Source organism: Loxodonta africana, chromosome 19 (genome assembly GCF_030014295.1).
Source record: "Loxodonta africana isolate mLoxAfr1 chromosome 19, mLoxAfr1.hap2, whole genome shotgun sequence".
Taxonomy (NCBI): Eukaryota; Metazoa; Chordata; class Mammalia; order Proboscidea; family Elephantidae; genus Loxodonta; species Loxodonta africana.
Genome location: NC_087360.1, coordinates 52,275,539 through 52,302,379, shown reverse-complemented (window position 1 = coordinate 52,302,379; position 26,841 = coordinate 52,275,539). Strand labels below are relative to the sequence as shown.

Genomic DNA, 26,841 nt, shown 5'->3' with positions numbered 1-26,841 from the left:
ATTCCTGCCCTGTCCTGGCTCGGCTGTGCAGCCGCTCCCTTCCCACAAGCTGGAAGTGTCGCTGGAAACTCTGAGTGGCCTTTGCTGGCTCCCCCGCCCCCTGTCCGACGCCAGCCCTGCGGTGGGGGCCGGGGAAAGGCAGCTGGGAAACCAGAGCAGGCTCCCCGGGGACCTTCGGGTGGCTCCTGCCGGCGCCGCCTCCCGGCCGGCCCGGCCTCCTGGGCCAGGAGCCACCAGCGTCCCCGCGGGGCGCCCGGCCAAAGCCCGGACGGAGGGCACTCGCACGCCCTTGGCGGGCTGTCCTCGAGCCCCCGCCCCGCGAGGCGGGAAAGGGAGTAGCCGGCCCCCCACCCCACCCCTCCGCAAACAGTCCAGATTGGAAACACAAACTCCGCCGGTCGCCCTCCCTCTGCCAAAGCTCACGTCCCCTGCCTCCCAGCGCGCTCGCGCTCGCTCACTGCCTCTGCCTCCTTCTTCCTCCTCGTGCGCCCAGCCTCTCGGAGCCCTGTCCTGACCCGGTCACGAGGGGAGAGAGCACATCTCGGACTTCTCCCGGGCCCCTCCCTAAGGGCCTGCAGCGGCCGCGCCAGGCGGGAGCCGAGCAGAGATGCTCCTGCCCTCCCAGGCGGTCTCAGTCCCCGCCACCTGCTCGCCGGGGAAGGTAGGTGCCGGCATGGAGAGGGGCGGGAGAGGAGGCGGAGGCCGCAGTCAGGGAGAGACCAGGGAGCCAACCCTGCCCCGCGCCAAGCCCAAAGGGAAGGCAGTAGAGCCCCTCCCCTTGGGGTCCTCAGAGGCTGGGCGTCCCAAACTCAGGGAAACTGAGGTGGAAAGAGCTTGGAAGTTCCTCCCTCCCGTCAATCCAGAAAAGGGGAAAGTTGAGAAGTCCACGTGGACTTGTAGCTGGACCTGGAAAAGTGCGTAGGGCCAAGACCCCAAGGTCAAAGCAGCACTTAGAGATGGGAAGGTGTTTGCCAGCCGAAGTAGAAGTACCGCATCTCTTCCAGCTCTTTGGAGCTGGCTGTTTGGAAGGAAAGGGGCTGGATGAATTCTGGAAGGACACCAGAAATGTCCAGGCACCCTCTGTCCTCTGCCAGATGCAGGCCCAATTCCCCTGGGTGCCTCATCGTCCCTATGAAAAGCCCTCCCCAATGTTTCCTGGCAGGGCTTCGAGGAGAAAAACTCAGACTACCCTTCCCATCCCCACCTCTGTCTATCCCTGAAGGTTGGGCCAGATGGGGGTGGGGTTGCAGGCAGGCTGAGGCATCAAGGGTCAACAACCCCTGAAAACTCAAGTGGTTGGGGGGCACCTCCTGCCCTCCATCCACCACTCTACAAGAGGGCAGTTGTCACTGAGTACAGAGTGGAATGGGGAGGCTAGGGAAGGAAGAGCCTGGTCAGCTGATGGGCAGAGACTGCACTTGCTGACCAGGCAACTTGGCCTCAAGCAGTCAGCTGGACAGGGAGGGGTCCCTGCTTGGACCTACCCTGTCCTGGGCCTCCTGACCTCCCACTCTCCTCTGCCTCAATTTCCCCACAAGGAAGAGAGCAGTGGGGGAACTAGGATGTGTCTGCATGTTTCGCATTTGATAGGAGTCTTAATGGGATCCAGCTGGTGAGCTGCCCCTCCTCCAGTCTCAGCCCTCCACTCCCCACAGCCACGGAAAAGCTAGATCCCCAACAGGCCACTGCTCGAATGTCAGAAGGAATCCCCCCAAACTCAGACCAGAGACAAGGAGCTGCCCCCAGCTTTGTCTGTACCCTTGCCAACCCCCCCCAAGGCCTGACAACCAGTCACAGCCCCTATGCACCCTCATCTCCTCTGGTCCCCGCAAGTCGTGTGCTGCTCATATGACCACCCACTGCATACACACACCCACATACAATTCAGCTGACTCCCTTCTGTACCCACAACCCATGCTGCTCACATGATCCCCACTGGTGGCACCCCCACAAGTCAGAGCCACATCACTCCACCTCCATTCCCATCCCACTGGCTGCCCTCCCCATGAACCCCCACCGACCCCACAGGCACACACAGTCACACTGAGCCAAAAGCCCAGAACTAGTCTGGCCCCAGAAGGTAGTGGCCCAGTCCAACAGCAAAGGTGAGGTGGGACAGCCTCCACACCAGTTCCTGGGTAGAAGAGCCTCATTAGACACCCTGACCTGAGAACCTCCTCCCTGTCCTCTTCCACCCACCCCTCTGAGTTCCCTTCCTCCATTTCCATCTCCTGAATGCCTGGAGCCCCTTACCCCTGACCTAACCTCAGTAGAACCTGGCTGGCCAGGGAAGATCCTCCATCCAACAATCAGTCTGAAGACATAGGAGGAAGTGTGTGTGTGTGTGTGTGTGTGTGTGTGTGACCATGTGCAAGAGAGCACCAGGGAATACCCTCCAGGTCCACCTTTCCTCTCACCGGCTACTTCTCTCCACCCCCTCCTCACTGCACGCTGAACCTCTGAGTCCTCAGTCTGAGGGAAGGGAGATAAAGGATGGAGCTGATACTCCCTTTGAGCTCAGAAGGAGTGGTTCCTGCTGCCTGGAAATGCCCCCCACTCTACCCCTCCCCGGAACCTTGGCCTTGTTCGGGTTTAGGGTGCCACCACTGCTTCCCAGCGGGCAGTGGGCGGTGCCCTTGCTGTTGGCCAGGGCCTCTCCCCTGGCCTGAGTTGCTCCTTGTGCCCGCTGGCAAGCAGATGCTCACTCAGGGACTGGGGGAGGCAGAGGGAACTGAAACAAAGTCTCATATCCCCCTACCCCTCTCTGCCAGTTGCCCCAGTTCCCCTCTGCCTTCCTCTGGGGGAGCAGGCTGTGCTGTGCAGTGAGAGCCCCAGAGAGGCTGCCCAACAGGGCGAAGGCCGGAGCTTGGTCCTGCAGACCTGCATGCCCAAGGAGGCTTTGTCCAGCAAGCCTGCTCCTGGCCAGCCTTCCCTCCTCCTTGCCCAGGCCTCCCCCACCCCCACTCCCACCAGGAGCTCCTGCCCAGGGCCTAACAAGCAGTCCATTGTGCCTATGGGAGCTGGCACAGGCAGCCTGCAGGCGGGTGCTCACAGTGGCCTGTTTCCTGGGTCCTGTGGGCTCCCACCCAGCTGACCCCAACCCCCTCCCAAGGTTTTCCCCTCCTTCCCACCCCTAGGTTGAACCAAGAGGCCATAGCAGTCAGGCCCAATAGGGCTTTCCCTTCTGTCTTCCCTGCAGAGGACACACGGAGCAGCTGGCACACCCAGAGTCCTCCCACCTTGACCCAAGCATGCAGGCCCCCCCTTGCAGCCTCCCTGCTGGGCTGAGCCTGGACGACTTCATCCCTGGCCACCTCCGGGCCCATGTAGGGTCATCCTCCCATGGGACACGGGTGAGTGAGACCATTGAGGGAGAGGGTGCCCTGGTCCCACCCTAGGGGGACACTAGCAGGACAGGCAGGACAGAAGGACTAAAGGAATGCAGGGAGGAAAGAGGAGTCAGAAGGTAGCTGCAGAGAGCCTCGCTGGTTTCCTGCGAAAGGGTCAGGCTGGGCCCTGGAGCCCTCACCACGGGCTGTGGGCTACGCCCTGGCAGCCATCCCTCCCACCCTTCTGCGGGACCTTCTGGGCCCTGAGCAGCCGTTCCTGGCCCTTTCCACAGATGCCCGTGATCCGGAGTGGGGGCTCCAACACCCTTAATTTCCAGTTCCACGACCCTGCACCCCGGACCGTGTGCAATGGGTGCTTCCCACAGAGGAGAGATGCTTCCCGGTGCCCAGGTGGGTTAGGCAGAAAAACCTGCTCCAGGAGCCCCATGGGGGGGTAGGGGTCAAAGCTGCCCTGCCATCAGGCACCACCCTGTGTGGAGCAGGAGGGGCAGCAGAGGCCTGGATGGGGGTGGGGAGGGGTGTCTCAAGGCCATGAGGAGGTCCTACACCCAGTTGGCCCCCCCAGGGACTACCCCCTGGTGCCCCAGGGCTCCCAGCGCAGCTGTCCCCTCCCTGTGTGAGCATGTGTAGCCCTGTGAAAGTGAAATCAGCTGTGGGAGAGAGTGGCTGACACATCCCTTCCCTTCCGCTCCCGGCCCCTCCCCCCAGTACCAGGGAAGGGAAGTGGGGGGCCTCCAGCCAGGGACTAGCTTGGAGTGGGGATGAAAGGGTGAATTCGAATGGGAGCACATGCTGGTTCTAGAAGGGGCAGGGCTGACCCCCCACTACAGGCATGCCTCTGAGCTGTCTCATCTGTGCTCAGGAGGCCAGCTAGCCACATGTCAGCAGGGGGTTAAGTTATTCTGGGACCTCCTTGGTGCAGGCCAGCCCTGAGTGACCATCTCCTGAGAGGGTGGCATCCTTTATTGAGCATTCCTTTGAGGCAGCCCCGGGTGAAGTGGTTTATACATTTAACAAATTATTAAACACTTACAGTGTACTGGACACTGTAAAGATGCTTTACAAGCCTTACCTCATTGAATCCCTCAATATCCTGGCAAGGTAAGGTACAATTACTGTCATCTTCCCAGTGAGGAAACTGAGTCTCAAGAGATGTTCAGCTAGTAGAGGCTGAGCTGAGATTCAAACCCAAAGCCCTTAGGCGGCTGCACTGGCTTCTTGGGGCCTAAGGTTCTGGGGAAGTTGAGGACACAGCAGCCATGTCTGGTGAATGAGTTTCTGTCCCTCACTGAGCGCCTCTCGACTGTGTGTCAGACACTGCACTGGCCACAGTCACACACTTAGATCTCACTGAATCTTTGCAGCAATTACCCTCGTTTTTCAGAAGGGGAAACTGAGGCACTGAGGTCTGAATGCAGCCCTGTCCCCTTCAGGCCCCCGCGCCATTTCTGCCTCCCCAGCTGGGAAGTCCGCAGCGCTCTCTACAAGCAGTAACTCCCAGCCCTCCTTCTAAAAACTCTTAGGAAGACTCCAGGACAGCAGGGTGCGGTGGAGTCGGGCACAGATTTCTCAAAACAAAATCCATTTTAATTCCCTTTAACGAAAAAGTAAACAGAAGCCTGTGGTACTTCTGGGGATGGGAGGTTTGTAGAGTCTGTGTCAGAAACTCAAACAAACAAGATGTTGAAACTTTGGAGCCCACAGGGATCCATGTTCTAAGGAGCTAAGGGACGCACCAGTTTGGGTGGGGGCCCTGCCTTTTGTAATGCTCTCCTGTGCACACCCCACAGACACAGCCTGGTATCAGACCTGGCCAGGGCCTGGGAGCCGGCCCTCAGGTAGCCCAAAGACCCCTGCCCCCCAGCAAGCCCAGAACTGGTCAGCCACGTGGACCAAGGACAGCAAGCGTCGGGACAAGCGCTGGGTCAAGTACAAGGGAATCGGGCCTGTGGATGAGAGCGGCATGCCCATTGCACCCCGATCCGTGAGTCCAGGGCTGGGGGCCACAAACAGATGGAGCCCAGGGACTCACACTGAGCTCGCTTCTGTGAATGACAGTGGGGTGGGCAGTAAAGGCTGTATCCAGACCATTCCGCTGGGGCTCCACCATGGATGGTTTCAGGTGGTCATGGAACCCCATAAAGTTTTGGGCACCCTTGTGTGTCTGAGTTGTACAAGTGGCTTGTGAGGGGGGAGGTCTACAATTCCCACCAGGTTCTCAAAGGTGAAGAACCACTGCTGTAAGGGCTGAGCCTGGCAGGGCCCAGCTCGGAGTTTTGTACCCCAAGGGACTGGACAGTGCTCATGAAATGGGTGATGAGTGAACAACTAGCTGAAGGAGTGAGTCCTGAGGGAGAAGGCCCTGCACTGTAGCAGGCAGGCGTGGAGGGCTCAGAGGTCCAGGCTCAGTGGGCCCTGACCTCCTTCCACACCCACTGTGTGTCTTGAGCCAACCAGGTGCCTCTGGCCTCCACCCTCTCATCTGGAAAATGGAGTTGATAACATACCCTTCCTGCCTCCCAGGGTAGTTTTGAGGCTCAGATGAGGCAGGGAATTTGAAATATCATTTCTCCTATATTATTACTTTTTGTGTGTCTTTTAAATTACATAGAAACATATGCTCTTTGTAGAAATGTTGTTGTTAACTACCATCAAGTCTGCCCCCGACTCAGGATGACCCCATGCACAACAGATCAGACCATTGTAACCTGTAGGGTTTTCACTGGCTGATGTTTGGAAGTAGATTGCCAGGCCTTTCATCCTAGTCCATGTTAGTCTGGAAACTCCACTGCAGCCTGTTCAGCATCACAGCAATACACAAGCCTCCACTGACAGACAGGTGGTGGCTGGCCATGAAGGTGCACTGGCCGGGAATCGAACGTGGGTCTCCCACATGAAGAGTGAAAATTCTACCACTGAACCACCACTGCCCTCTGTAGAAACATTAGAAATGAAAAAAAAAAAGCAAAGAGAAAAAATGTAAACCCAATGCTTCATAACTTAGGGCTCATCATTGTATACGCTTTGATGTACATCCTTCCATGTGTCTTAGCCATATACATGTCACACACAGTCATTGTTATTAAGGATATCACAACGGAGAAGTTCACCAGCCTACCCACTGGACCTTCAGGGGTGGCCAGAGGAAGGGCTCATTAAGGAAGAATTTCCGTGGCTTGATAATGGAAGAGTGGGTAAGCAGTGAGGCCTGACTTTGCCTTTTCTCATTCCAGAGTGTTGACAGCCCCAAGGACTGGTACCGGAAAATGTTCCAGCAGATTCACTGGAAAATGCCAGGTGGGACACCCTCCCAGGGCCCTCTCCCTGCCAGACTGTGTTTCGGGAGGGAGGGACAGAAAGGGGAACTCACCTGCTTAGGGAGCTCCTTCTCCACCCACCCCAGGCCCTGTGGTGTGTGGTCCCTAAAACTGGTCAAAGAAAGGTACTCAGGGCCCAGCAGTAGCCTGCAGAGCATCCTCCAAGATAATGACTAGACGCTGTCCCCTGGTATCCTCTGAGGGTACTGGGAAGATGGTTCATTCCTGAAATTTCTGATTTTCCTGCCAGGCTGAAATTCCACCATTAGTGGTTCATTCCTCTTCATTAATTGCTTTCTTCCATGACTTAAACTGCAGCCAACCCTGGGAAGTATACATGAGCTTCCTACAAGTTCACTCATTCAATCGTTTGGTCCCTTGAATGTTTACTGAGCACTTACTATGCGCCAAGCACTGCTTTAGGCGCTGAAGATACTTCTTGTTGTTAGCTGTTTTCCAGCTGGCCCCCGACTCATGGTGCCCCATGCACAATGGAACGATACACTGCCTGGCCCTACATCATTCCCATGACTGGTTGTGGATCAGATGGTTGTGGTCCACAGGGTTTCACTGGCCGATTTTCAGATCGCCAGGTTTTTCTTCCTAGTCAATCTTAGTTTGGAAGCTCTGCTAAAACCTGTTCAGCATCACAGATACACACAGGCTCCCATAACAGACGGGTAATAGCTGCGTATGAGGTACACTGCCGGGGAATCAAACCCAGGTCTTTCACACGGAAGGCTGATGATATAATAAAAAAGAGTGTCTCCGTTCTAGTACAGCTTATGTTCTAGATAGAGGGAGACGTGTACTAAACAGATAAACACAGTCACGTGCCACATAATGTCCATTTGGGCAATGTCCAACGATGGTTCCTAAGGTTATACGGCAATCCCTGGGTTACAAATGTCCAACTTATGTACAACACCTAGTTATGAACCAACCCCTGTAAAGCCTATAATATTGAAAATTCGAGGTACATAACAAATGGGAGCTACTTTTTGACACACATCAAAATATTATTATACTTTTAATTTTTTATTGCATATTAGGTGAACGTTTACAGAGCAAATTACTTTTCCATTCGATTCTTTGTATGTAAAATGTCCCACAACATTGGTTTCATTCCGCATAATGTGTCAGCACTCTCCCCATTTCCACCCTGAGTTCCCTGTTTCCGTTCGTCCTGAATTTCTGTCCCTTCTTGCCTTCTCATCTTTGCTTTTGGGCAAATGTTGCCCTTTTGATCTCTTATAACTGATTGTTCTAAGGAGCCCGTTCCTCTCAGATGTTATTATTTTATGGGCCTGTCTATGGTTTGGCTGGAAGGTGGTCTCTAGGAATGGCTTCAGTTCCAGTTCAGAAGGGTGTTTTAGGGCCATGGTCTCGGGGCTTCTTCCAGTCTCTGTAAGAATAGTAAGTCTGGTCTTTTTTATGAATTTGATTTTTTGTTCTATAATTTTTCTTCCACTCTCTCTGGGACCCTCTTTTGTGATCTCAGTCAGAGAGTGGTCAGCCATTGTAGCTGGGCACCATCTAGTTCTTGGGGTTGTGTAGGCTGTGGTTCACGTGGTCCGTCAGTCCTTTGTACTAGCTGCTCCCTTAAGCCTTTGGTTTTCTTTACTCTCCTTTGCTCCAGATGGTAAAAGACCAATAGATGTATCTAAATGGCTGCTCGCAAACTTTTAAGACCCCAGACGCTACTCACCAAAGCAGGATGCAGAACTTTATGAACTCTGTTGTGCCAATTAATGTAGATGATCCCTGAGTCTATGGCCCTTCATCCTTGAGCCAAGAAACTTCATCCTTCAAGGTGTTTGGTTATGTCTAAGAAGTTTCCATGATTCTGCCCCTTGTGTCCTCTATTGTCAATATTAACATGTAAGCAGCACCTACGGTTATGTATGTTGAAAAAACATTATTATTATTACTGTATTATGTTAAAGATGTTTTAGTGTATCTAGAAGTGTTTCTTTAACGACTTTTTATGCATAGAAAGTTACACTATATACTATATGCTATATACTAAGACAAACATTTGACTAACTGGCATTAGATATGAACCATACCTGTTCCGAATTACATACAAATTCGACTTAAAGACAGACTTAGGAACAAAACTCATTTATAATCTGGGGACTGCCTGTATATAATATGGTGTTCCTATTTCACAGACCATATTGTGGACGTTAAGTAACATGTGACTGTATCTAATATGGCAGATGGTGGTAAAGCGTCAGTGGAGAGCCCAGTGAGGTTGCTACTTAACACAGGATGGTCAGGAAAGGCCGCTCTGAGCAGAGCCCTGAGAGGGTGAAGGAGTTAGCCTGGCAGAGAGGTAGGGAACAGCATTCCTGGCAGAGGGAGTACCAAAGACCCTGAAGGAGAAACATGCCTGGCATGTTCTAGAACAGCAGGAAGAGGGTGGATGGAGTGCGAGAGGGGCATGAGGTAGGAGATGAAATCAGAGAGGTAATGTGGTCAGATCATGGAGGCCTTGTGGGCCATGATAAGGAATTTGGCTTTCACTCTCTGAGAGATGAGGAGCCACTGGGAGGTGCTGAGCAGAAGAGTGGCAGATCTGACTAATAATGGCTACAAAGGATCACTCTGGCTGAGGTGTGGAGAAGAGATGGTAGAGGCAGGGGTGGAAGCAGGGGACCAGTTAGGAGGTTTTTGCTTTAATTCAGGCTAGAGATGATGGTGTCTTGGACCTGGATGGTAACAGTGGACTTGAGGGGACTTGGTGGGATTCAGGATACATTTTGAAGATTGTTGCTGTTGTTGGGTGCCGTCGAGTCAATTCCGACTCATAGTAACACTGTTAGACAGAGTAGAACTGCCCTGTAGGGTTTCCAAGGCTGTAAATCTTTACAAGAGCAGATCACCAGGCCTCTTCTCCCATGGAGCCGCTGGTGGGTTTGAATCGAGCACTTAACCACTGCACCAGCAGGGCTCCTTATTTTGAAGATAGTCATGGGAATTTGCTGATGGATTGGGTGTTGCATGAAAGAGAGGAGTCCAGATGATTTCAAACCCGAACAAATAGAAGGATGGTGTCGGCATTTGTAAAGATAGGGAAGACTGCAGGAAGAGCAGGTTTAAGAGAAATCCAGTTTAGATAGTTTATGTCCAAGGAGAGATGTCAAGTAAGCAGTTGAATATACAACCCTGTAGTTCATGGACCAGTCTTCGGGTTGCATAAAAGGTTTGCACTCAGCTGCTAACTGAAAGGTTGGCAGTTCAAACCCACCTAGAAGAAAGGCATGGCAATCTGCTTCTGTAAGATTACAGCTAAGAAACTCCTATGGATTGCAGTTCTACTCTGTAACACATGGGGTCACCATGAGTTGGAATTGATTTGATGGCAGTGGGTTTTTTTTTCAGTAGTTCATGAGTGAGGTCTAAACTGCAGATATAAACACCTGGGATTCACTTAAAGAGATTCTGATTGAACGTTCCCCAAGTAATTCTAATGTGCAGCCAGGGTTGCAAACCACTGGAATGGGTGGTATTTTAAAAGCTCTAAGACTAGACTGGAAACCCTGGTGGCGTAATGGTTAAGTGCTATGGCTGCTAACCAAAGGGTCAGCAGTTAGAATCCACCAGGCGCTCCTTGGAAACTCTATGGGGCAGTTCTACCCTGTCCTATAGGGTCGCTATGAGTTGGAATCGACTCGACGGCACTGGGTTTGGTTTTTTGGTTTTAAGACTAGACTTGATCATCTAGGGAGGGAATGCTGATGGAGAGACAAAGAGGCCCAAGGATGTTAAGAGGTTTGAGAGATGAACAGGAACCAGCAAAGCTGACTGAGAAGGTGCAGCCAGGGAGGAAGGAGGAAAACAAAGGCAGTGTGGTCTCCCTAAAGCCAAGTGAAGAGGGAATTTCAAAAGCAAGAAAGGATCCACTGTGACAAATGCTGTTGATGGGTCAAATTAAGACAAAGACTGAGAATGAACCATTAGATTGGTGAGGTGGAGCTCACCGGGGTCTTTGTAAGAGTGGTTGGGGACAAAGGTGATGGGGCCGAATGCCTGATTAGAAAGAATGGGAGTAGGAAATTGGAGGTGGTGAGTTAGTTACAACCTTTTGCTGTAGAGGAAAGCAGAAAAATCCAGCAGCTGGGGGAAGATGTGGGATGGAGAAAATAGAGTTTTGTGTTTAAGGCAGGAGCTGTTGCAGCATGTCTTCATGCAAAGGGATCAAATTGGTTGGCTGGTCAGTAGCTTTTGCTAGAAGACCCTGGAAATTCATGAGCACCATGAAGAGTGTGGGTCTGGGCAAAGGGGGAAAGATAAATATTTAGAACTGGGTGCAGGATGGGAAAGAGGGAGAAGAGAAAATCACATTCCTCCCACCTGACATGGAAGGGCAGGTCCACAAAGGTCGGAAAGAGGGTGTGTGTGGGAACGCAGGGAGGGAGGAGCTGGAGGGTTTGGGCAAGTGGGCTGCCCAGCACTGGCTTGCTCCAGCCCTCAAGTGGGCCAGAGGCATTTCAAGCCCTCCGGAGAGCTGCTCTCCTAATTCCTTCCCTCCCTCGGACATTCTTCAGGCCCTGACTCAGCCCGTCGCCCCCAGCTCTTGGCGGGAGGCTGGGAGCGGCTGAGGTAGTGGCACAGGGCTCTCTCTCCCTTTCTGCCCACTCCTGACCTGCGTCCCTTCTGCTCTCACAGACCTGCAGCTGGACTGGACATTCGAGGAACCACCCAAAGGTGAGGAGGTGCCAGTCGCCCCAGCCGGGAAACACCTCCCAGGCTCCCACTTCCCTGAAGCTGGGATGTGCAGCTGGCCTGGCTTTGGGGGATCCCCAGTTGGCCCTAGTTCAACTAGAGACGTTGTTATGGCTCTTTTCCGGTGACCTCCAAGTTCCCTTTCTCGCCCTAGCTATTAGCATGGTAATAAAAAGCATCAGCTTTGCAGCCCCGTGAATCCTACCTCGGCCACTCCCTGGCGGTGTTTTTACTTCTCTGAGCCTCTCTTTCCTCACCTGTAAAATGAGGACACCAACCTACCCCACAGTTTTTGTTTTTGTTTTTGAAGACTTAGTGAATCGTGTGACCCTCAGGGGGCAAAACACACATTTAGTGGCTCGGGACACCTCCCTTTCTCCACCTCCAGGGAGCGAGGGTGGGGGTGGGTGCCAGAACCTTAAATGGGCGCCCAGGCGCCCTAACTCCAGCTCCCGCCCCTCCCCGCGCTGCTGCCTGACCTCTCACCTTCAGTAGTTTCCTCGTGTGTCTCCTCAGCAGACGCAACTCATCCCGGGCACCAGCGAAGACCTGCCTCCAGACCAGGCCCCGCCGCAACCTTGAGCGGGTGAGCGTGAGAAGTGGGGAAGGGGCTCGAGGGCGCGGAGGGGCCGCGATCAGCTCTTCCCTGTGGGACCGGCGCCCCCTGGTGGCCACAGCTGGGGCAGCCTTGGGGCAGACAGGCCGGGGTCTGGCTCCCCAGATGGGCCCTGTCTTTTCTCAGGGTCTCTAAGGCCCCGGAGACTTCCCCCACCGCCAGGGCCAAAGAGGAAAGGCGAGCAGAGAGCGCACGTGGTACTCATTCCTGGTCAGGAACGCTTGTGACACGTTTGTGTTCGGTAGCAGGAACTCCATCACCCAAAAAATCCACAGGTCATATGGGGTGGGGAGCAACGTGACTCAGAGTCCTTGGGCAGAGCCCTGAGAAGGGTATGGATGAACACAAGTTTCCACCGGACTTCTGACGCTGAGAGAGGAGCCACACCAGGGAGGTTAAGGATGAAATTCCTTTCCTCTGTGCAATCCTCACAAGCCCAGTGGGGCCGCCAGGGCTCAGGAGGGGCTCAGCCCAATGTTGGGAATCAGGAGTTTTGCTCTCAGAGTTAACTCAATGAGTGTCTCATTCCTTTACGTGGAGGGATTAGCCAGTCAGCATAGCCGTAAGTGGCCCGGCTATTAGCATCACCAATAAGGTACAGCTTTGGAACCAGAGTTCTGGGTTCCAGCTAGTGCGCTTCCCCTGCCATGTGACCTTGGGCAGCTTAAGCAGTCTGAGCCTCAGTGTCCCCATCTGTTAAGTGGGGATCATAGGGTTGTTGTGAGGATTAAATGAGATAATGTGTCACGCTTGGCACATAGTAAGCCTCCACACATCATTATCGTACAGGTCTAATTATGAATAGAGCTTCCTTATATTAGAAATGACAGAGACCATTCTCATTTTCCCTTTTATTATTGCTAAAATCAGAAGAGAATCATAATTACAGTCAACAATTCCTGACCCTCGGGTCAGGCATTCCATTGTTTGATAAGCTCGATACAGTGGTTCTACTTTGGAAAGACTGAAAAAAACAGAGGCTGGAACTTTTAAGCCAGCCAAGAATGGGGGCAGGAGGGAAGCTAAAGCAAACGTGAAAAGTGAGGAACCCCCAGGGACAGTGCAGAGCCTCGGCAGCTGGGGTGGCTTCAGGGCAAGGTGACTGAATCCAGCTCCTCATGGACAGAGGCCCAGGGAGGAGAAGGAATTTGCCCAGGGCCCACCGCTGCTCAGGGCGCCAGGGCTCTTTCCCCTTCCCCGAGGTTTTCCTTGGAATATGACTTAGCGTACACTGTTGGGCATGGGTGCCAGACCGTCCTGCTCAGCCACAGCAGCTGTAAAGACCGGCCTCATCAAAGCTGCACAGACATATGTAGCTAAGATCACAGGGTCAGACAGAACACTGTCGCATCCTCCAGGACGTTTTACCGAAGGCCACTATGGAGCAGCCGTTATATGCCAGGCCCTCTCCTGGGCACCTCACACATGTTCCCTGCCTAAGCATCACTACACCCCTTATGAAGGTGAACTATACCCATTTTACAGCTTCTGGCCCAAAGGTCACACAACTACTAAGTGGTGGAGCTAAGATTTGAATACTTTTCACTATTTAACATCACTTCCACAGGAACAGGCAGGAGCAGCCAGAGGCACCATTGGCCCCTTAACCCAGAACAGGTGCTGGGGTGTGCAGCTCCCTGAACCAGGCCTGTGTGCTCACTTTTGCCTCAGTTTCCCTAAAAGGAAACTGAAGAGCTGTCCTTCCTTTTCTTCAGAAGAAGCCGGGGCCTCCCTGAAGAGTTTCCTGGAAGCACATTGAACTATAAACCTAGAACATCCTCCTCTCTGCTCCAGACACAAAATCAGGTAGCCCGCCCCGCATCCTCCCTTATCACCCCCCAATTTCACGTTGTGTAGCCAGACCCCTCTGCTGGAATAGCAGAGATAACGCCCTTTGAGCTTGGGTCCGGTATAGCCCAGAATCCCTCGGAGAGCACCAGTGGGCACAGGGGTGGGTCAGGGGCCCGGAAGCCTGCTTTCTCAGTCTGGCCAGTGTCCAGGTACCCCTCTACTCAAGGTGATGCCTGCCTGCCTCCACGCAGGTGCCCAGGTGCCAAGAGAGAGTAGACGGCATCTGGAAGGAGGACTCCTGGAATGAATTTCTGCAGGAACTAGAGACTGGGCAGAGGGTAAGTGTCAACCTGGCCCCCTGGGAGTGGACATACCCCCAGCAAGTGCATTTTGGGAAGAAAACTCACCCCCTCTGACACATTCTTCTTCATCCTTCAGCCAAAGAAACCTCTGGTGGACGAGCCTGTTGATAAGCCCTCTCAGCCCATTGAGGTGAGTGCTAGCTGGGTGGGTGGGTGGGGTGAGGAGGTAGACACCAATGTTGGGGGATGTATGAGAGAGATTCTGGGCGAGGTGGGCACCAGTGCCCCTGGGCAAAGACCACAGGCAAAAGCTCTGACCCTTCTAGTCCCATCGGTTTACTTAGGCTGAGCACTTCTCACCTCTGTATCCCCAGCACCCAGACCAGGGCCTGACATACAGTTGTTAGCTGTTGTGGAGTCAGCCCCCATCTCATGGGGACCCCGTGCACAATGGAACAAAACGAAACGCTGCCTAGTCCTGTGCCATCCCCAGGATTGGTTGCAGATTGGACCATTGTGATCCACAGGGTTTTCCTTGGCTAATTTTCAGAAGTAGATTGCCAGGCATTTCTTCCTAGTCGGGATGATCTGCTGAAATCTGCTAAAGCATCAGAAACCAAAAACCAAACCCATTGCTGTCGAGCTGATTCTGACTCAGAGTGAAGCTCAATAAACATGTGTTGGATAAATATGTGTTGACCAAAGCGGAAGCAGAGAAGGGAGTGGCCAGTGTGGACTAGAATTGTCCGGAAGTATTCTTGGAGGTGGAGCTGGGGTCTATGAAGATGGGAGGGTTTGGCCAACCAGACAGAGGGATGTTCTGGGTGAGAGGAGAAGCATTAGGAAGGGCCTGGAGGGGTGTGTGTGCAACAGCAGACTGGGATGGGCAGTGGGAGGGACAGCTGGATGGGGACAGTGAAACCAGGCTGTTGAAGGCCATGAAAGACTTGATGGGAGAGGAGATAGGGAACCACTGTAAATTCTTGAACAGGGAAGTAACATGACAAAGAAAATACTAAGACCCTCTGTGGGAGCACTCAGACACTCTGTGGGAGCACTACGGCACTGTCCGGGAGCACTTGGGCACTATCCGGGAACAGTAACACACTATCCGGAGCACTTAGGCACTATCCGGGAGCACTGAGGCACTATCTGGGAGCATTAAGGCACTATCAAACCAGAAAAACTAAACCTGTTGCTCGTAGACTCAGAGCAACCCTGTAGGACAGAGTAGAACTGCCCCATAGGGTTTCCAGGGAGCGCCTGGTGGATTTGAACTGCTGACCTTTTGGTTAGCAGCCGAACTCTTAACCACTATGCCACCAGCGTGTCCAGGTTTCAGGTAGTGCTAAGGTACCATCAGGGAGTACTATGACGCTATCAGCGAGCATTAAGGCACTATAAAAAAAAAAATAGGGGAGCATTAAGGCACTGTGGGGGAGAGCAGGATAGGTCAGGAGGGAGGGGCTAGCTGAGAGGCTGTTGTAGGGATGCCCTCTTGACACCCTGAAACACCTCCCCACAAGCCCCCTGCCTTCCCCGGTCCTGTGCGCTGAGGTCGGCCCTTTTACCCGGGCACAGTATGCCCTGTCCTGCTGTCCACTGGGTTTCTCACATCTGACCTTTGACCAGCCTCCTCCCCCTGCCCTGCCCCATTACCTGAAGTCTCATCCCCTGCCCCTCAGGTCTTGCTTGAGAGAGAGTTAGCCAAGCTGAGCGCGGAGCTGGACAAGGACCTGCGGGCAATTGAGACCCGGCTGCCGTCCCCCAAGGTACCAGCCTCCCAATCCCACGTTGGGAGCCCCCGCAGGCTCCCTGAGCTGGAATCTTGAGCCTGCAGCGCTGGACGGTCCGGCCTCTCCCTGTCCCTGGGCTTGGGTGGGAGGGCGGCCAGTCAAGAGGTATCGCCTCCTGCCACACACCGGCTGTGGCCCTGGGCAAAACGTCATCCCGATCTCTTTCCTCTTCTATAAAATACAGGGCGTTGACTTTCCCAAGTGACCCTTAGCTAAGAACTCTTCCAGGCCGACTCCACGTCAGCCTGAAGTCCCGGTGCCAGGGCTCCCCCCACCGAGCTTCGCCCCGCCCCCTGAACCTCGGCCCTCAGGGACCCCCAACCCCTAAAAGGCCCGAGTTTCCCCGGCCTCTCCTTCTCCAGTCGCTTCCCTCCTTCTTCCGCCACCCTAGCTTCCCTCCCCCCCGCTCCTCCGCGGTCCGGTCCCGCTGCGCGCGGGAGACTCTAGGACCCCGCGTCCCGCCCGCCCCTCCCCAGCCCTCCTCTGCCGAGCTACCAACTTTTCCGGAGGCCGCGGCCTCGCTGGCGCTGGGACACCGGGTCCCAGCACTGAACGGCCACGCCTTCCCGCACAGAGCTCCCAGGCGCCCCGACGGTCCCCGGAGCAGCGACCCCCGGCCGGGTGAGAGGCTGGAGACGCGGGCCGGACAGGGGGCTGTCTGGGGCAGGCGGAGGGACGTGGCGTGGGGCGGGCCTGGCGGCAGCCGGATAATCCACCGGGACCGGGCGAGCTGGGGGAGAGCGGAGAGGAGGGGCCTGGAGAGCCGCTGCCTGGCCGGGACGCCGCAGCCCAGCCGAGCGAGGGACTCGGAGCCGCGGTTCTCTGCAAGGGGGCCGTCCCGTCGCCCACAGAGGCGGACTTGCCTCAAGCCCGAGGACTTCTGTCGCCACTGGCGGCGCAGCGCGGAGCGGGGAGCCGCCACTTGGCACGCGCGCTCCCGCGAACTTAACCTCCTCCGCCCTCTCCCTGTCCAAGGCCTCACCCTTTCCTGACCCTGGCTGCACGGGAAGTAGGACATCCTGCTGAGAGCCTAGGACCTGGGAGACGCCTTGGGAGGCGGTGGTGGCGGAAGCGGGGATGGGGAACATTGGGAAACAGAGGTCTAGGGGTGAGCTGGGTAGGGTGTGAAGCTGTAGACAAGTGGCTCACTCACGATGTCCCCGCAGCCCAACCTTAGCCTGGAGCTCCAGCTCCCCGCATGCACTTTACCCGGGTCCCTCCCGATCCGTGAGCCCCTACAGAATGGCGGATGGAGGAAGCCCCTTCCTGGGTCGTAGGGACTTTGTCTACCCTTCCCCAATCCGAGGTAAGGACCACATCCTACTCTGTATCTCACCGAGACACCCGCCCCCCACCAGATAGGCTGGTTCCTGGGATGGCAGAAAGGTCAGAGAGCCTCTGCCTTCGCTGGTGCCTGTAGTGGGCGGTGATGCCATGACCGCATCCCAACCCCACCCTCCGGTTCCCAAGCTGAGGTAGTGCTTTTCCACAGACCCTAGTGCCGCTGAACCAGGGGTCAGCCCAGCCAGGAAGGAAGAGAAGAAGGTAAGGGAGGGATTCTATGGTCGGGGTTCAGGGAGGGCCTAGGGCGGGTCCCCGGGTTACTCTTCTGGACCTGCCACTTATCTGACTTAGGTAAGCCCCCCATTTTCTCCCCCTGCCCAGATGAAGGCTGCCAGGCTCAAATATGACTTCCAGGCACAGTCCCCCAAGTAAGTACCCCTTCTCTACCTTCATTTTCCACCCAGGGGCAGAGCCTCTGCAGCTTCAAACCCCTCCACGACGGGGGGAGGGATGGGGAGACAGGGCTGCAGTGGACTTCCTCAGAGGGGTGGAGGGGACTCTGGAGTGTACTGGACAGGGTCTGAAGGGAAGGAGGATCTGGAGACCTCAGCTTGCCCAGATGTTGGTGCTCTGGTTTGCAGGGAGCTGACTCTGCAGAAGGGTGACATTGTCTACATCCATAAGGAGGTGGACAAGAACTGGCTGGAGGGGGAGCACCATGGCAGGCTGGGCATCTTCCCTGCTAATTACGTGGAGGTGAGCGGGGAGAGATGGGAGCAAGCAGGAGCCAGAGTGGATGTGTTGGAAGAGGCTTGGAGTGCAGACCCCTTTATCCCTGGCCCCTTGCCGGGGTTGACTGATACCTCATTTCTTGGCACCATTTTGTAAGATGTAAAAACTATGAGCTCACGGAGCGGAGACCAAATATCCTTAATGCCCTTGACCCCCAGGGTGCCTGGCCCAGTGCATTGCATGCAGCCTGTTGCCATCAAATCAGTTCTGACTCATAGCAACCCTAGAGGACAGGGTAGAATTGCCCCATACGGTTTCCAAGGAGCACCCGGTGGATTTGAACTGCGGACCTATTGGTTAGCAGTGGTAGCTCTTAACCACTAGTCACTAGGGTTTCCATGCAGGAAGTGGTACCTAGGAAATGTTTGTGAAGTGAGGGCTAAAGGTGGGGCTCAGCCCTGGGGAGAACCAAACAGTGCAGCTCCTGGACCACAGACTGCTACCCCCAGCTAGTGTTGCAGACTTTCAGCACTCAGATCCATCTCTCTAAAGCTGCCCCTGGGAATAATTGTAATTGCAACTTCCAAGAGTGTCAAGTGTTTAACTGGTTTACAAATCACATAACCAGTTGCTATGAAGTACTCCTCTGAGGAAAGAAAAAGAGATAGGGAAGGAAAGGAGGGGAAGAAGGAGCAGATCTGGGCGGGGGAAGAAGATACTGCAGGAAGAAGCCAGCGCAGACCTTCTTCAAAAAATAAAACAAGACAAAAACCGGTTACTATTGAGTCGATTCCGACTCATGGTGACCCCGTTGTGTCAGAGTAGAACTGTGCTCCATAGGACTTTTAATGGCTGATTTTTCAGAATTAGATCACCGGGCCTTTCTTCTGAGGTGTCTCTGGGTAGACTCAAACTGCCAAGGTTTTGATTAGCAGCCCATGGTGTTAACTGTTTGTACTGCCCAGGGACAAATGACATATACATGCATAATCTCGTATGTGTGTGTTACCCCCCTTGTTCCTTTCATTAATCGGGGAAGTGATATATTATTCCCATTTTGCTAAGGTTCGGAAGCAAGTTATTAAGTAGAAGATCCAGAATATGAATCCAGGTCTTGCCTCCCAAAGTCAGGTTCTGGATTTGATAGACTGCTCAGGTTATCTTTGGTATTTGTGTCTTTCAAGGAATTTCAACTTATCAAACTTATTTATTTGGTAATATTCCTTTATTATCCTTTTAATGTCAGTAAGATCAATAGTGATGTCCTCTCTTTCATTCCTGGTATTGATAATTTGTGTTTTATTCTGCTATAGGTTTGTGAATTTTATTGATTTTTTCCCAAAAAACTGGCTTTTGATTTCTTTGATTTTTCTCTTGTTTTTGTTTTCAATTTCATTGATGTCTGCTCTTTATCATTTTCTTCCTTCTGCTTGCTTTAGATTTAATTTACTCTTCTTATTCTAGCTCCTTAAGGTTCTCAGATTATTAATTTGAAACTTTTCTTTTTGTCTAATATAAACATTTAATACTATACATTTTCCTCTAGATTCTACTTTAGCTGCATTCCAAATTTTGATATATTGTGTTTTGATTGAGTTCAAAATATTCTCTAATTTTTTGTGACTTCCTCTTTGACCCATGGGTTGGGTTGTTATTTAATTCATGTTCTTAATTTGAAAGGCATTAGGAGGCCTCCCTTACCCTCAGGACAATCTCCCTGATCTTGAAATTCCACAAAGTATGTGCAGTATTCTTAGTCATTTACATCTTAGTATCAAATAGTTTACTGACTTCTTGATTTTTGTGAGTTGGGGTGAAGTGGAGAGTATGCTGGGCACCTGGTGGAGTAAAATGGGAAGAGAAGGGGAACACTTGGTTCTCAGCAGTGGTAAAATATTAAATCCTCAGCTTCAGAACAGGTTACCAAATGCTACTTACTCCTCATTTCCTTGTGTGCTCTAATTTAAACTCTCCAGCTAGGCTTGCTTCCACTTTCAAGTCTTGCCATTCCTGACTCCAGTAATGCCCGCTAAACATACCTCTACTGAAAATTCTTTCTTCAGGGAGCCTCCTTGGACTGACCACCCCCTTGGCTGTGTTCACCCCTGGCCACTCCTAGGGCTTGTGTCTGGTGTCTGTGTTTCATGTCTCTGGCCTGGGGTCAGATCTTGCACATGCCACCTTCTCTTTTTCTTCTTTTGTTTTTCATCTTCTCTTTGTTGCCTTACACTCCTCCCAGGAGCCCCAAGCCTGTACCTAGTTGATGCTCAGGCTAAGGAGTGGCCTGACTCATGACCTTTCTTCCTGCAGGTGTTGCCCGCAGATGAGATCCCCAAGCCAATCAAGCCACCGACCTACCAAGTGCTAGAATATGGAGAAGCCCTGGCCCAGTACAACTTCAAGGGGGATCTGGACGTGGAGTTGTCCTTCCGCAAGGTGAAGCCGGGCCAGGCAGGAAGTGGTGGGGCAGGGTCGGGGCAGGGGAAGACACGGTTAATATGTGTGTTAAAAACACTTTTAAAAGAGTCGGGGTTACCCATTTTTACCCAGTATTTCAAATTGTTTCCCTGTCTCTTCAAATATACTTCCCTTAATTTAGCCCCTTTTAAAAAGGTTATAACCTTCTAGAGTTGTGTTTTTTTCAATTGCAGGTTAGTAGGTTGTGAGAATCATAATCAACATTTTAAAAGAGAAGAATAGAAATATTAGACTGCAGTGCGTGTAGAAAGGGTATTTTATCAAACGTTGGCAGTTATGTATATACATATGTGTATGTGTACTGGATTGTTATCAAAACATATTTTTGTTATAGATTGTGTTCAAAACAGTTTGAAAAATGTCCTAGAAAGCAGGGAATTGGTCTCCCTTTGTTTTATTTTGGGGGCTCAGGCCATGAATGTCCCTAGTGAGTGACATCTGGAAGAGCTGGTCCCAGGGAGAGAGGGGTGGCTGGGTGGAGGGGGAGTGGGAGCAGGAGGAGGCAGGGGATGGCGAGGGCTGGAGACCATCCTCTCTAGAACTGCCCCACCGAGGTAGTGGTAGTTCTGCCCCTGACATCAGTCATCATGTGGGCTTAAGGACCCAGTACTTGCCCTCAGGGAGCTGATATTTAGATACACTGGTGGCAGGATCACCCAGTGTGTAAGGCAGGGACAGGACACTGTCATGGCAACAATGGCTAACATCTGTCCAGTGCTTCTTACATGTCTACCATTGATCTCATTTGCTCCTCACGGGGATAATATCCTTATCCCCTCTTAACATGTGAAGGGGCCCCGGGTGGCACAAATGGTTTACACTCGGCTACTAACCAAAAGTTGGTGGTCTGAATCTCTGCAGTGGCACCGTGGAAGACAGGCCTGTTGGTCTTCTGTAAGATTACAGCCATTGAAAACCCTACAGAGAGCAGTTCTTCTCTGAAACGCATGGTGGGGAGCATGAGTCAGAATCATCCCTATGGCCATGGGTTCTTAACATGTAAGGAAACCAAGACTCAGAGAGGCAAAGCAACTTGCTCAAGGCCACACAGCTAGGAATTGTTGGAACTGGGTTTGGACTGTGCTGTTAACCACCGGGCTCCCCTGTGATTGGAGCTCTGGGGAGGGAGAGTGCTGTGACGTGGGAGGGGGATGCATGCAGGGTAGGCTTCCCAGAAGAGGCAGGCTTGATCCAAACCTAGCAAGTTGTGGAGGGAGCTCCTCTGCAAGATGAGACAGCCCATGTAAGGCACCTTCAGGGTGCATGGTGCCCAGGTAGGCCCTGCAGACGCTGACTCATTTCTCCCTACCCCCAGGGGGAGCGTGTCTGCCTGATCCGAAAGGTGAACGAGAACTGGTATGAGGGCCGTATCTCGGGCACCGGGCGCCAGGGCATCTTCCCTGCCAGCTACGTCCATGTGTGCCGTGAGCCCCGGCTCCGGATCTGTGATGATAGTCCCCAGCTCCCTGGATCCCCCCACTTGACTGCCACTGCCCGTCTGGCCAGTAGCCCCAGCTCCTCCTCTGCCCCGCGCAGACCAGCTGACCCCACCGAATGGGGAGGCCAGACCTCCCCCCACCGCACCGGCTTCTCTTGCCCCACCCAGGAGCCAAGACCCCAGACCCAGGTAAGGTAGCCTGCCTAAGTATGGAGAGCCAAGCCCTGCCCCCATGCCACATCCCTGTTCCTGGGACTGGTGACACAGTAGCGGAGTGATTGGGGAGGACCTTGTGTTGCAGCCCCACACTGGCCTTAGGGACCTCATACCCGCTGAGTTGGTTCTAGTCCTTGAGCCCAGCCCAGGAAGGCCTGAGGCAGCCAATCAGCTCTCAGTGGGACCCCAAAGCCAGCCCAGGCCATCCTGGCCCTTCAGATGCCACTCTGTCCTGATTTACAGGTGGTACCGGGAATCACAGGTCTGCCATTCGCCTGCTGTGGCACCTTGGGCAGATGACTTTCCCTCTCAGGATTTGGGTTTCTTACCTGTAGAATGTTGCTCACCTGTAGAATGGGGGTAAAAATTCCCACTGCAGAGGGTAGTTGGGTAAGTTTGAGCTAAAAGTTCAGAGTAGCTGATGGAAAAAATAACACTATTCATAGTGCTGATGCAGCCAGCACTCATTCGTTCTTTCATCCACTCACTCGGCAAACCTCTATCACACGCTCCCTGGCCATAAGGCCTCAGTGATCTGAGGCTGCTGTGGGTCCGGAGAACCAGCTACAACCAGTGCACGGTATTCCTCCTGTCCCCAGCTTTGTTTGTGCTGGCGTTTGGAAATCCTGTCACTTAACTACCAGCATCTGTGAAGTGAGCTAGTCAAACCAGATCTTCCCTGGGCCTTGGGATTTGTAAGGATAAGATGAGGTAGTGTGTAAAAATGCTTCCTGCAGGTGATGTGTGAGGCCCAATACAGTTCTCCTCCCTGTTGTCTTCCTCCTCTGACTCTCCTTTCCTTCTGTGAACCCACAGAGTCTCAGCACTCCCGGATCAGCTCTGTCCCATCCTCAAGGCGCCAGCCATACCCTGGACCCGGGGACCTCCTCCTCCAACACCACTCAGATACACTGGACTCCGTGAGTACCATCTGAGGGCGCATGGTCAGGGGGAGCCCAGCAAGCAGTGCTGAGCACACTGGCTCCTACATTCTCCCCTCCCCCTATGATGTATTTGGTAAACTCCCATTAGATAGTGGTCATCCTTGAGGTGCTTACAGGTGATTTAGGGGCAGGTGAGAAGGCACTTGTTTGTGGTGTTCCTGGCTCCACCCATCCCTGCCAGCCATGTGACATTAAAGCAAGCCTCCCTACCCCTTGGCCTCTTGGCTCAGCCTCCTCATTGGGTTCCCAGCCCTGAGGTCAATGCCCGTGTAAACCAAGGCTGAGAACTGGTAGAACAGACTTGAAGGCACTGGTAGCTCAGAGGAGGTGAGGTCTGGGTGATTAGGGTGTGGTGGGCAGGGAGCAGACCTGGGGAAGCCAGGCAGAGAATAGTCATTCTAGGAGCTGGCCCAGGGCCTAATGGGAACACGGAGGAACTCTGGCAATTCAGAGTGTTTTCTGGGAGTGCCAGTAGTTGGGTTGAGACCCTCCAGACATGGTCTGGGGGAGGTAGCCGTAACGATGTCTCCCACAGGTATCGGGCGATGTACCAGTACCGGCCCCAGAATGAGGACGAGCTGGAGCTGTGGAAGGGGGATTGGGTGGACGTCATGCAGCAGTGTGATGATGGCTGGTTCGTGGGTACGTGAGCCTGGGGCATGGGTGGGGAAGTAGGCTGGAAGAAGGTACTTCAGGGTCCCTGGGAGGATTTGGTGGGCAGCTGCTGCTCACCAGTGTGGTTCAGCAAAGATTCATGGTCTGACCACCCTCACTCAGCTTTTGACTTGGCTGCTGGAAGCCTGGCCCTGGATGCTTCCTCCAAGCCAGCACTTCTGTGCTGGTTGTTCTCCATGCCCTGAAGAGGGGTGAGGCCTGAGAGGAAGCTGGCACCAGCCCAAGGTTATTGCGAGTCACTGTGGACACAGGGCAGGATTCCTGACCCCCAGTCTCAACTCCTCACCACACACCTCTGCCTCCTCAGAGAGCAGTCTGTGGGGAAGGGGGCATCCTGTCTCCCGCAGACGCCAAACTCCTGATAGAAGGGACCAGGTCTCACACCTTTGTAGCCTCTTCCCCGCCGCCCCCCATCCCTCTGCCCCCAGCTAGCTTCTCTGGGCCTGGGGAGAGGGGAGTGAGGCGAGATCCCAACCTCTCAGGGTTGGCCCAAGGGCAGCCTGGGCAAAGGACTGAAGCAGGGAAGACTCAGTTGGCCTGGTTCAGGGTGGCCCACCTACTGGGCTTCACATGATCTGGTTCCCCAGAGTGGGCAGGCCCTGGCCAGATTTCAGCTTCAGAGGACCGGTGGTCTCCAGAGAAGTAAGCAGCCACAGCCCACCCAGCAGGCTGTGGGACGTGAAGTTTGGAGGGTACCTGGGCAGGAGTGGCTACAGAGGCAGTCCCTCGACCTGGCAGCCTGCCCTTTCCTGGCCTGTGTCCCAGTACCTCACTGGTGACCAGGCTTCCAACATACCAGTGGTTGTTAAGCACCGACTTGTTAACAGTCCTTACCTCAGAGGGGCGGGGGCTGGGTACATTCTAATATTACTGTCTATACTTCTCCTTTTGCATTTTTTACAACTTATAAAGTTTGCCAATTTATAGAGACAAGAAAACAAAGCTCCACTTCTGTGGTATAAGGACCAGTGTTTTCAGAGAAAAGTTTTACAGCTGCACTGTCCAGTGTGGTAGCCACGTGTGGCTGTCTTACATTTAAATTAATGAAAATGAAGTAAAATGTTAAGTTCAGCTCCTCAATCCCACTAGCACATGGCGAGTGCTCAGTAGCCACATGTGACTAGTGGTTGTCCTTTTGGACAGCATAGGTTTACATCAATGTGGGCTGGTCAGGGAAGGCTCCCTGGGGAGGTGGGGAAGCTGGGCCTTGAAGGGTCAGTGGAAGGATTTGAAGAGACAGGGCAAAAAAGAGGGATGCTTCAGGCAGGGGAACAGTATCAGCAAGGCCTGGGGCCAAGATGAACATGGGTTTTTATAGCAAAGTAAGGGTACCAGCTGTCTTAGTTATCTAGTGCTGCTGTAACAGAAATACCACAAGTGGGTCGATTTAACAAACAGAAATTATTTTCTCACAGTTTAGGAGGCTAGAAGCCCGAATTCAGGGCACTGGCTGTAGGGGAAGGCTTCCACTCTGTGTTGGCTCTGGGGAAAGTCCTTGTCTCTTTTCTGTTCCTCAGTTCCTTGGCGACCTTCCTGCGGCCTGGCATCTTATCTTCCGTATCTGCACTCCCTTGCTTCTCTGCCTGGTCTGCTCTTTTATATCTCAAAGTGATTGGCTCAAGACCCACTCTATACTGATATGGCCTCATTACCATAACAAAGAAAAGTCAATTCCCAAAGAGGATTACATCCCCAGATATAGGGGTTAGGATTTACAACAGATATCTTTTGGGGACACAATTCAACCCATAACACCAGCCTGCTAGAAATGAAGGCCCAGGAACATCAATTTACCCCAAGTCAGGACTAGCTTTTATTTCATTTCATATTCCTAATCTTCTAGCATTCTCCCTTCCCACTCCATGCCTCAGGTGTTTGGGGGGTATGTCATACAGGAGGCCAAGATTTTAGTCCTCACTATTCCTAAGCCTAAGCAGTTTTCAGGCACTTCACTCTGACTTCCTTTTCTTAGGCCTTACCCTCCCCATCTGTGAAGTGAGGATGCCATACTGGACAGTGAGGTTCCATCTGATTTAAAGTCTGTTCTTTGTCCCCTGCTTCCTCTCTTTCCCAAGGAAGGATGGAGTTATTCAGAGCGGTGGGCAAAGTTGTGCACCTTTGTTGATTGCTCAGATTTTTTGGTTAAAAGGAATACTGGGTTAGGGAAATGTAGCTTTGCCCATCTAAGCCACTAGGGGGCAGGAATGAGGAAAACAAACCCCCCCCACTGGGAAAGGAACTCCACCTGCAGTTTTGGACACTGTCAGCAGGGGGCAGGGCCCTAGCCCCTCATTCCAGTTTAAAAAAAGGAGGCGGAGGAATGCTGTTTCTGTCTTTCCCTTTCAGGTGTCTCCCGGAGGACCCAGAAATTTGGAACATTCCCCGGAAATTACGTAGCTCCGGTGTGAGTGGCCTCCGTGGCAAGTCACAGCCCAGCCAGGATGGGTTGGGGAGCAGTAGCACTTAGGGGAGGGAAAGGTGACCTCCCCCACATCGTCCCTGCCCTGGGCCTGAGCTCCCAGCATCTGCAGACAACCCCAGAAGCCTTTTCCTTGGAGCCCCCTGGCCTGATCCCCACCAACGATTCACAGGCGTTCCTGTGACGGCCCTTTCATCTCCTCCCCCAGCCCACTCCCCAAATACAGAGGTCTGCTTTGAAGTGGAGACTGTTTCCAGGCCTTATTGAGACCAGACCCCCAAGCCGCCCACCCCTACCCGCCATGGTGTTTCCTCTAACAGGGACTGGCTCCCAGCTTCACCCCCATGGGGTTCCTCTAACCAAGACCAGCTTCCTAACCTAATAGAGACCAAATGCCTCTGACTGGAAGGGATTCTTCCCTTTTCACTTCAGCTTGCCTCCTGCTCCTTTGCCTTCCTGCCTCCAGCTGGGCCTGGGAGCAGGTGGGGGGCGGATGCAGCCACCTTCTTAGCCTTCAGGCCTGGTAGGTCTTGCCTAAAGGCCCCTCTTTCCGAAGGCTGCCAGGCCCTAGCCTGGGCTCTGTACATCGTTCCTCTGCTGTGCTGCCCAGGCTGCTGGCCTTGGAGAACTGGCCTGTCCCAAATGTCTTCCAGGGGAGACTGAGGTTTGCTGCCCTCCTGTCTCTCCAGCACCCCCTCTCTAGCCCCCAAGTTCCCTCTGGAAAAGAATGTAAAATAAATCTGGAGACCAGG

The 26,841-nt window shown here is 53.4% G+C and overlaps 1 protein-coding gene and 1 long non-coding RNA gene across 5 annotated transcripts; one reads left to right on the top strand and one right to left on the bottom strand.

Moving 5' to 3' along the window:
• Positions 1–346: 346 nt before the first annotated feature.
• Positions 347–26,841, top strand: SORBS3 (sorbin and SH3 domain containing 3). 4 transcript variants are annotated; one of them, XM_064272704.1, is made up of 21 exons: positions 347–661; positions 3,200–3,353; positions 3,623–3,740; positions 5,141–5,334; positions 6,584–6,647; positions 11,342–11,380; positions 11,915–11,984; positions 13,730–13,820; positions 14,057–14,143; positions 14,244–14,297; positions 15,793–15,879; positions 16,478–16,524; positions 17,070–17,209; positions 17,396–17,448; positions 17,539–17,615; positions 17,829–17,943; positions 20,230–20,355; positions 21,713–22,024; positions 22,868–22,971; positions 23,531–23,637; positions 26,017–26,841. In XM_064272704.1, the coding sequence occupies exons 2-21, from the start codon at positions 3,252–3,254 to the stop codon at positions 26,076–26,078; spliced, it is 2,049 nt and encodes a 682-aa protein (XP_064128774.1). In that variant the 5' UTR covers positions 347–661; positions 3,200–3,251; the 3' UTR covers positions 26,079–26,841. The 4 variants fall into 4 exon arrangements, with proteins under 4 accessions (XP_064128774.1, XP_064128773.1, XP_064128771.1 ...); XM_064272703.1 differs by having other exon boundaries at positions 559–661; positions 11,918–11,984; positions 17,569–17,615; XM_064272701.1 differs by having other exon boundaries at positions 559–661; positions 11,918–11,984.
• On the bottom strand, positions 5,290–12,575 carry LOC135228248 (uncharacterized). The gene is made up of 3 exons (XR_010318640.1): positions 11,885–12,575; positions 8,376–8,559; positions 5,290–6,283 (listed from the first exon to the last, which is right to left on the bottom strand). It is a non-coding gene; the product is annotated as an uncharacterized LOC135228248 (long non-coding RNA).

Bases quoted from the DNA above. Each gene is read 5' to 3' on its own strand.
- SORBS3 (XM_064272704.1), top strand. From the start codon at position 3,252: ATGCAGGCCCCCCCTTGCAGCCTCCCTGCTGGGCTGAGCCTGGACGAC. The intron at 22,972-23,530 runs GTGAGTACCATC...TGTCTCCCACAG, and splicing joins ACTCAGATACACTGGACTCC to GTATCGGGCGATGTACCAGT. The intron at 23,638-26,016 runs GTACGTGAGCCT...TTTCCCTTTCAG, and splicing joins TGATGATGGCTGGTTCGTGG to GTGTCTCCCGGAGGACCCAG.